Genomic DNA, 9,678 nt, shown 5'->3' with positions numbered 1-9,678 from the left:
GCATTTAAAAGAGTAAAGTTTGGTGGAAGCCAAGTCACGACTCAGTGTCATTAGCTATCAACAAAATTCAGACAGCAACCAGCCTCCAAATTCATGTCTGATCCTCCTAATCTCATTTATTAAGATCAAAGGGTCATTTTCATCTCCTCAAAGCATTCACGTAATAGATATCTTTAAATGGTGCTTGCAATTCAATTGTTGTTAAGTGATACCATTGACAAAGGAAAGGCAAGTTCTTGAAAGACATGTTTATTACTAATGGATACACCATGGTTATATACATGAGAATCAAAGGATTCTTATACATACATAAGGACTTAAATTTTATTTCTAATAAACTAATATTAAGACTGACTATAAACATTCAAGAAAGCAGTATAGTAAATTCAATTTGTTTGATCACATGTTGGATAAACTGTCATAAATAAAATGAAAAAGAACAGTATGCCACTAACCATACTCAATATTAATTATATATTAGGATATGCACATTACTATTTAGGAATCATCAAGTAGTCCAGACACATAATTATACCTGTAGTCTATTATACCATGATTTTTCCCAACTATGCCCTTAATTAATCAAATACAAGAGAAAAAATTCAGGATTCATAATCATTTGGCCTAGACTGAAGTAGTAACTATGTAGTTGAGAGAAGTGTTTTAGTGGCTTACTGTCATGGGGCTGCACTTGTCTCTTATTGACTTATAAGAACAGTCTGTATTACAAAATGCATGAGTCAAAGAATTTTCCAGGCAAATTTTTATGTCATCTACTATGTTATAATATCCTCCCATCTTACCACTTCCTGACAGGGAACTTTGTGGGACACAATGCTCTCGATTTAAGGATTGTAACCTTTACATCATTTTTCTGCATCGATGCACACTTGGGAATAGAATGAGCTAGAATCCTGACTCACTGCAGCTGGGTTATTAATGAAGGCTGGCCCCACCTATTTCTACTGGGAATCATTGGAAACATTTTAGGGGGGAAAAAACTGACCCATATTTTTCTTGGCTAAAACCTTTCCATTTAATGAAGGTAAGTTAGTCTCCTAAATCACTGTTTTCTTATACTAGGTTGTCCATTCTCCCTATTCCAGTGTTTGCTAATCTCCTAACTAGTGAAACTTACAATCACCAACTTAAGAAAAATAAGTGAACCAGGTATTTATCTGGTGGCCATTGTAAACCTGGTCCAAAATAAATAATAAACTTTAAAATAGTTTGAGCAAACATGACGGTGTCCTCATAAACTGCTTGAATTAAGGATGATCTTTTGCCTGTGTGCCTTTAAATTAATCACCATGATTATTTTGCCCTTACCTTCCCCAAACTATTTATTCAAAATAACCATAAGTAAAAAGAGAAAAACTTCCTTTTTTAATTGCAATTTATAAAGTATGGATTTTTGCAGCCTAGACAAATTTTAAGAATATCTTAATTGTAATGAAAGCTTTGACCTGCTTGGGTAGGTGGGATTTCATCTAGACAACAGCTTTACACAAAGAAGTAAAGAATGAGTTCACTGATGTTTTGTGAGGTCGGCAAGTATTGTTTCCAAATTCATACACCAGGAACTAGAGAAGATCCTAGAATTGCCTGGGACTGTCCCACCTCAGAAGCAGTCAGGGTACCTAGGTAATGACTTTGTCTGTCAGTCCACCTGCAAAGCAGAGTGTCTGTCATGTTATTGATCTAACACTCACCCCTTCAATGCCCACACGATTAACTTTGTCTGAGACTAATGGAAACCATGCATACTTCATTCCTGGGTACTCCTTCTGAAAGCTTAAAGAACGGGATCATAGTCAGGTGCTTTCTCTGTTACTGTTGTTCAACATTGAAAAAATGTGTTTGGCTCACAGGTCTACTGTAAAGGAAGCCAAGGCAGGAACTCAAGGCAGGAGCTTGAAGAAGAAACCGTGAGCCACTCTGGGCTGGGCCCTCCTGCATCAACCAGTAATCAAGAAAATGCCCCCACTGATGCCTATAGGCCAATCTGATGGATGCAATTCCTCAGTTTCCTTCATCTTAGGTGCATCAAGTTGATGGCAGAACTGTGGCCCGTATTGACATAACTAACAATGTTATGGTCTTGATTGTTGTGCTCAGGAAGGTTCAAAAGGAGGGCAGACATACTACGGCTAAAGATGGCTTAATCCTGCCATTTGTTCCAAAAGTCTAATTTTTAGTTAGGTGGATATTTGATACTAAAATCACTTCAAAGCCTCCTCCATCCCATTTGACTTTAACAAATATGTCACAAAACAGTGGCTCGCTAAGCTTGACTCCTTTTTGTAATAGTCTCACCTTGTGTTCTCAAGAGAAAGCCTAGAGCAGGGTTCTGAGAGCCACTCTCAAGGAGGCAGAGGCAGAGGCAAAGCAGCCCCAGCTCCCACGTCTGCCTTTAGGTTTCTGGTGTGGTTCCAGTTTATTTTTTTTTGTTTTTAGAACCACAATTCACACCGCTTTAAATTTCTTTAGCCACATCTCTTGATCTTCATAGAAATAAAATTTGTCACAATTTTTGCTACATTCCAAAACCCGAAGCTGCAGCTGGGATGAGAAGTGTGTCCCACGCTTGTTATTTGTTCTTCAGTAAAAACTCTTCTTCCATCAACGCTCACACTCCAAGTTAATTATACAGCAGACGTAACAAGCCTTCTCCATCTCCTCCAAGCTTCTAGTTGGTGTCCAAAAATAGGCATTTAGGTTAAAGCTCTTCCCTGCCATGAGAAAATAAAGAGCAGTTAACTGGAAAAGCAATAATGTACTGAAATATATTTCTACTGTAGTGTATCACCAAGCTTCCTATGTTTTCTTTAAAGATGTGTGTGTGTATGTGTGTGTGTGTGTGAGTGTGTGTGTGTGTGTGTGTGTGTGTGTGAGTGCATGCGCACTCTGCTAATTTTTTCCAGACCTCTACAAATGCCACATGTTTTTACTTAATCCTAAATTAAACCCTTTAACACACTGTGGGGCCACTTGGTAGCGAGGAAAGTGGAGAATGAAAATGTGTTTGGAGCATGTGCCTAAATATTTTCAATGCCACCTGCTCTCTAAGAGCAACCCTACATTTTCTCTTTTTCTTCTTACTTTTTTAGTCTTTGACAATTTCACACAAAATATGTGTTTTGATCATATTCACACACATACACACACACACACACACACACACACACACACACACACACATACACACCTCTTATACCCCCCCACTCCCACCAAACCCCTTCTTCCAATAGCACCCCTCCCATTTCCATCTGTTTTTCTGTTTATGTGTCTGCCACAGAGTTGAGTTACAGTTGCTTGCAAGAGCATGAGTGGGAAGTTATTTATCGGAATGTGAGTAACTCCTCACTGGTTAGATCACTGAAGTGAATGACATCCCTCCCAAGGCAACCCTTAACTACCCATGATCCCTCAGAGGTGGGCAGGGCCTCATGTGACCTTCCGCCCATGTGGAGCACCCCTCTTAAGGCTGCAGGGTCTGTATCCACTGTCCTTTGTTTCAGAGGATAGTCTTAGTTAAACCTTTGTTTCTCGGATTTTTTAAATACACTTTAACACTGTGCAGCCCACCAGAAGAAACCAAAGCATGTGGTCATCATCCTTAATTAGGATGAATCCTTTCTTTTACTATCTTGACCTAAAGCTGATATATTTCATTTGCTACTATTTATTTGATAGGATTATACCACAAGCCACCCAGGCTGACCTCAAACTCTTAGGTGCTGGGATTACAGGCATGTATTTTTCAGACCTTGGTCTGATGCCTTTTTAAGTGGGGAAACACACTCAGGCCAGTATCTCTGAAGGACTTAGAGAGAGCCTTGGGAAACAATGCAACACATTCATATTCTTCCTACCAGCTACTGCTAAAATGGATTGATGCGCCTTGTTTTGGCTGGCACTGCAGACATGAGCGGCTGTTCTGATTTAAAAGGCAACTACTGCTGCTGCTGGTGTGACAGCATTCAGCGAGGTTGTCGACACCTTCTCAGAGAGATCTTCAGAAGCATTGCCGCCATGAAGATGAAATTGACAAATCATCTTATTCAGTCTCTTCGGTGGCAGTGTGTCCCATTGGTCGGGAGAGGCTCTGAGTGAAGGACCTGTGTATCAAGAGCTCTGCTCAAGACCCCAGCGGTTATACTGACCCTATTTATTTTTTTTAAAAAAAAAGACATGTGAATTGCTCTGGCTTAGAACCCATCCATGAGGAACCAGAATGACCAAACACCAACATATAATTGCAGTGTCGCCCACCGCAGTCAGCTACTGCCCCTAGGGTCTCTTCACTTCTTTGTGATCTCTGTCTAATTGTAAATCCTGGAGATCAAAACCAAGCTAAGGAATTACAGACACTTGCCCGAGGTAGATGATTACAACAGGTGGAAGGAGAGAGAATGAAGTCTGATAACAGCAGGGGGACACGCTTTAATAAAACATGTGGTTCAATGCCTACTGCAAGTGTCTGTAAGGTGCCAATGGATGGGAGACTTACGGATACTCCATAGAAACCACCTATGAAAGATATTGTATAGCATCAGATTACCAGTGAGATCTATGCAGCAAGAGAGAAATGATAACCTTACTCAAAGCTCTAGGCCAACGCCATGTGAGTTGGTTTTTAATCTTCTCTGCTAATTAACTGTCAATACCATCTCTCCAAGGTTTCCCTTTCTCACATACGATACATCTATCTTATGGAGCCATTTGAAGACTTAAATGAGATAATCTCTATGGACCAGTACAAACTCTGAAGAAATTCATAAAGGTTAGTCATTAGCAAGACCCCTGACACATGGGTGGTAATTAAAAATGAATGCTTATGCTCACAGCATTAGTTTAAGGCAAGCCACTAAGGCCCAGCGTCCTGGACCGCTGCAATGCTTACATTTGATGCTCTCTCACAAAAGCTGCAAACTCGGGATCGTTAGCATACAGTTCCAAAATCCTCATTCTCTCTTGAATTTCCTTGAACAAAGAAGAAAGAAGGGCTATGTATTGCATTAGGAAAACCCCAGCAGCCTTGTAAAGGGGGGCTAATTAGTATAAGGAATTGTGAGCTTCTGGGCTACCCAAGAAAGAGCTGAAGAAAGAACCACCCCCCTTTAGGAAAACAGAAGACTCTACCTATAGTGTTCTAGATACTACATGAACTAAGGCTGGTCACGTAGCTCAGTGATAGAACACTTGCTTAGCATGCACAGGGCCGTGGGTTCACATCCCAGCACCAGCAAAAAGAAAAGAAAACTATTTCTACATAGATACGATGTAAATTGTTCTAACTCTAACATATATTCCAAAGAGAGGAATGAATAAAGGACAGAGAATTTTATAATTGTGGAAAAATAAGTCACCAGATAAGAAATTAAGGACCAGCTCAATATGTAATACCCTCTGCATACATCAGGCAATAATTAACCTACATATTCTTCATCATTTCTTGAGGTGCATGTGTATGCTCACATGCCCACACACAAGCTCACATAGACCAGCGATGCAGTGATGAAAATGGAAGTCTCCTACCTCTTTGGAAAGGCCACTGCTCTCATACATCTGTCTGATTTCTTCTCTGCTCAGACCACCAAGCACCTCTTCACTAGCAGAGCTATAGAATGGGTGCTGGCTGTGGGGCTTCTCATACTGTTCACATCCAGCCAAGTGGCTTTCATATGCAGGGTTGTACTTCACAGCATTCTCCACAGATGACAGGCTGTCAGGGTGCCTGATGGAACCACAGGAAGAAATGCATGACTGACTAAGGAGTGCCTCTGGATGCTCAACTATGCGAAAGGCTATTTTTCTGGGACAAAGTTTCTGTTAGGGAAAAGGAAGTGGGCATAGATGTGGAGTCAGGGGAACTATGAGACATGACAAGTCTCAGGTGTTATCACTGTACCCTGTTTCATTCATCATATTTATTTCCCCACAGTACCTGACACTCTTTGCCCAGTATTTGGCATGTAGTAAGCAATGAGTAAACAGGTGCTCAGTTCCACTAGGAAGCTCTTTCCTTATTTACCTGGTAGACCTCTGCCTTTCTCTCCTTATATTCTGAGCTTGAAGTATCTTCACAATGAAGAAGATGACAGCAGAAGCCACAAGGAGAAGGCTAACCACAGAGGCTATGGTGATGCCTATGACAAAGGGCTCAGACACAAACTCCTCACAGTGTTGGCCTCGGTACCACCAGTTCGAACCAACCCGGCATCTGTAAAAACAGTCACCAAACTCAAGATCTGAGTCACTCTGCTCAAGAGGATAGCAAACAGAACCTTCAGTGGAATGGGAAAGGTGGATATATGAATGCTGATCATGTACATCTTCATTAAGGACTTGAAGGGAATGCTGCGGCTAGAGCCCAGTAGGATAGTGCTTGCCTAGCCTAGTGCACATAAAACCCTGGCTTCCATTCCCAGCAAAGCAGGGAAAGAAAACATGCCTTGACATACAAGTTAAATGAACATATATGATCAAAGGCTGTGCACAACGCCTGACATAGACCAGTAGATCTTAAACAACTGTTTTTAAATGGCTGGTTAAAATATGAAAGGCTTAAAGAAATATTACACTCAGTCTTCTCATTTACAGATAGCAAATACATGCCCAGGAAGGAAGATAACACCACTCAGTCGCAGTTACTAACAGCTTCTAGAATACAACTTTTAACACCGCGCATGTCATCTCACCACCCTACAGAGATCCTCAAAGTTTTGAGTCAACAGACTAGTGCAAAAATGTCTTCAATAACCAGAATAGTAAGAAAATCATTGCTTTGCAAAATAATGTTAATTTCTCTAGCCTTCAAGAAACTCTAATTACTATTAGTTTTCTAGTTAAATCTTACACTTTTTTGTATAAAAGCATTTGAATATCTCCAGCTATTTTCTTGTCTGGGCTACCTATGCCAATGTTTACATTCACACAGTAGCATCTTATTTATGTTCCTCCTGATTATTCCCAGCATTCCCTTCCTCTTTCAGCCATGCATCTGTAGTTACATGTGGCTGGGAAGTCAATATAATTTTTGTTGTTTTTGCTTATTTGAAGGCAGGGGTCAGCAAAGGGCCATCAGTCTATCTGTCCTGTGTGTCTGCCATTCCCTTGGTGGTTCTCCCTTTACAAACAGATCAGACTCAGAGGCAAACACATTTGCCATCACGTTGAAACCTTGCTATTTGTGTTCCTTTAGTCGTGAATACTCAGTATGCCACAAGGAACACAAAGCCATTAACACAAGGGGTTGGAAAGATGGCTCATAAGAATCTGGTTCCTAGAATCCACATGTCAGTTCACAGCCATCTATAACTCTAATCCCAAAGGACCGAACACTTTCTGGCTTATGTGGGCACCAGACATATATAAGATGCATATCTTTAAATGCAGGAAAACACTCATATACATAAAATAAAATAAATCTTAAAAGAATAAAATCTAATCAGGATACGATAGCACCTTCTGCACTTTTATATGTAAAGTGCTGGTCTTACATATAAATCTTACCTAAATAGTGATGATCTCATCATCCCCACTGAAAACAGCCTACAAAGATCTCCAGCTAATCCAAGTACTCCCAGCAGGACACATTCAGAAAAAAGTTGACAACTTCCTAACAGCATAAAATAACCTAAATGGGTATGCAATTCAGGCCTATTGAGTGACCCAGTCTTCACATGAGAATTAGATAGTGTCCATCTAATTGCCAGACATAATAAACATTATTGTGATTACCCTACAATTACACTGTCAATCTATTTTCTTTGAAAGTACATATACAACCTTTAAAGCCAAAATCTTTCATTGCAACATACCTACAAATGGCCCCATGCCCAGGCATGATGTCACATTTTCCATCATTCAAGCAGAAGTCAGGCTGTAGATCACAAAGACTTTGACAAGGCAGTTCATCCACACTCAGGTACCCAGGGTGGCATTTGCACTTTGCTTCTCCACTCCATGGATTTACCAAGCACTCAGAAAATTCATTACAGGCCTGAAACTTGCAAGGGTTGGCTTCATCACCTAAAGTATCAAAAAGCCAGAGAATAATATAAGGAAAGTCAAAGCACAGGAGCTGAGATACATGAAGAAAATTTCTCCTCAAAGCACTATGGGAAAATCCCCAACCTGAATCATAAAAATATACCATCACCTCTACTCTATACACAGTTGTGTGCCTAATCCATGCTGAGACCATCGGATAAGAAAAGAGCCTAGAAAAAAATGGTGATCTCCTCACGGATGAGGATATCCTAGAATAGCCTTGGGAGTGATCTATATTTGCAGAACCTACTAATCTAAAAGAACATCATTCCTGTGCCTCCTCTGGCCATTCTGAACAATATTTTGTCTTCTGTAACTTGCTGTTTCACCGACAGGGTAAGAGAAAAGGATATAAGTCAAATGTGATATAAGATATTAACCATGGATGGCTCTACCATGGTCCCACCACACGTTCTTCCATAGTGGGTAGCAATGGGTGGACAGCAAATAGAAAAGCAATGGCAGAGATATTGAAAATAGAGATAATAGCTGGAGATGATCTCAGACATCTATATGAGAGACTATTAACTTAAGATAGAAAGGACTGAAAATTAGTAAAAATTCATTTCCAGAGAAATTAATATTTTTTAAATCAGTAAATGTTTTTCATTGTCTGGAGCTTAAAGATGATATACAGAAAACCTTATCAGGGGTTGGGGATTTAGCTCAGTGGTAGAGTGCTTGCATAGCAAGCACAAGGTCCTGGGTTCGGTCCTCAGCTCCGGAAAAATAAAAATTTTTAAAAAAAACCTTATCTAACATGCAAGGCAGTTTCTAGGACAGACTGCACAGCAGGATCCCACTGTGTATTCCCTGGGTATTTGCCTCACATCTTAGTAATTACTTTGTAACTTTGTAATCATAAAATAATCTAATTTTGACCCATAATTAAAAATAAGAGCATATACAATGGGTACTGAATAGAATCCCTTTATTAATGAAAGCAAAAATTTTGGAGACACTGAGTGTGGGTGGTTTTGGGTCATTCAATGGGCTATGGATATTTGCCATTGTTTAGGGTGGTTGGTTACAAATTGTTATTGGTAATGGTTAAAATTAAAGCTGAACAAAGGAGATTAGATTCAGCATTCTTGTTTCAAAAAAAGAAAAAAAGGGGGGGCTAAAGTAGATTATTGAATCTACTTTTTAAAAGCAACTACTTGTTTTAAATATTTTACATTGATATGGATCTTTGTATATTGATACAAAGTTGAGATTATTTTTCTTAGAACATACTGTACACACATTTCTAATCTTGTTCAAGGTATTATACCTGTACAGCTTCTTTGACAATGTAATGCAAATTGCTAGTCCTTGAAAGTTATTATTATAAACTATTTAGGATAATAAAAAAAATGCAGGTTAGTAATTAGTCACCTATTACAATTAAATTTGTAGTCATGTTAAATATGTTTTCAAGATCAAACATATATTTTAGGTAAACATATGGTCTTCAAACACTTCAGAAATCTACAGAATATGACATTTAAGATGTTTTAATAACATAGGTTCCTTTGACAAAAGTCCATATAGAGTTTACTTTCTTTGCGGCAAAAGTTAGGCACTGAGCAAGAAAGTGCCTTTGCCTTGACTGCTGACAGTATGCTGTCCAAGTAGGAC

General features: G+C 39.4%; 1 protein-coding gene across 1 annotated transcript in view; it reads right to left on the bottom strand.

Moving 5' to 3' along the window:
• Window positions 1-1,971: 1,971 nt before the first annotated feature.
• The window catches only part of Impg2 (interphotoreceptor matrix proteoglycan 2), a 59,843-nt gene continuing 52,136 nt past the window's right edge, over window positions 1,972-9,678 (bottom strand). The window contains exons 15-19 of the mRNA XM_036203434.1: window positions 7,827-8,037; window positions 6,038-6,226; window positions 5,542-5,740; window positions 4,907-4,986; window positions 1,972-2,732 (exon numbers count right to left, since the gene is read on the bottom strand). Coding sequence (XP_036059327.1) covers window positions 2,720-2,732; window positions 4,907-4,986; window positions 5,542-5,740; window positions 6,038-6,226; window positions 7,827-8,037 — 692 coding nt within the window. The 3' untranslated portion in view covers window positions 1,972-2,719. The remainder of the gene's footprint in view (window positions 2,733-4,906; window positions 4,987-5,541; window positions 5,741-6,037; window positions 6,227-7,826; window positions 8,038-9,678) is intronic.

The sequence above is a fragment of the Onychomys torridus genome, chromosome 12, assembly GCF_903995425.1.
Source record: "Onychomys torridus chromosome 12, mOncTor1.1, whole genome shotgun sequence".
In the NCBI taxonomy this organism is placed as follows: Eukaryota; Metazoa; Chordata; class Mammalia; order Rodentia; family Cricetidae; genus Onychomys; species Onychomys torridus.
This window is presented reverse-complemented; position numbering and strand designations above follow the sequence as displayed.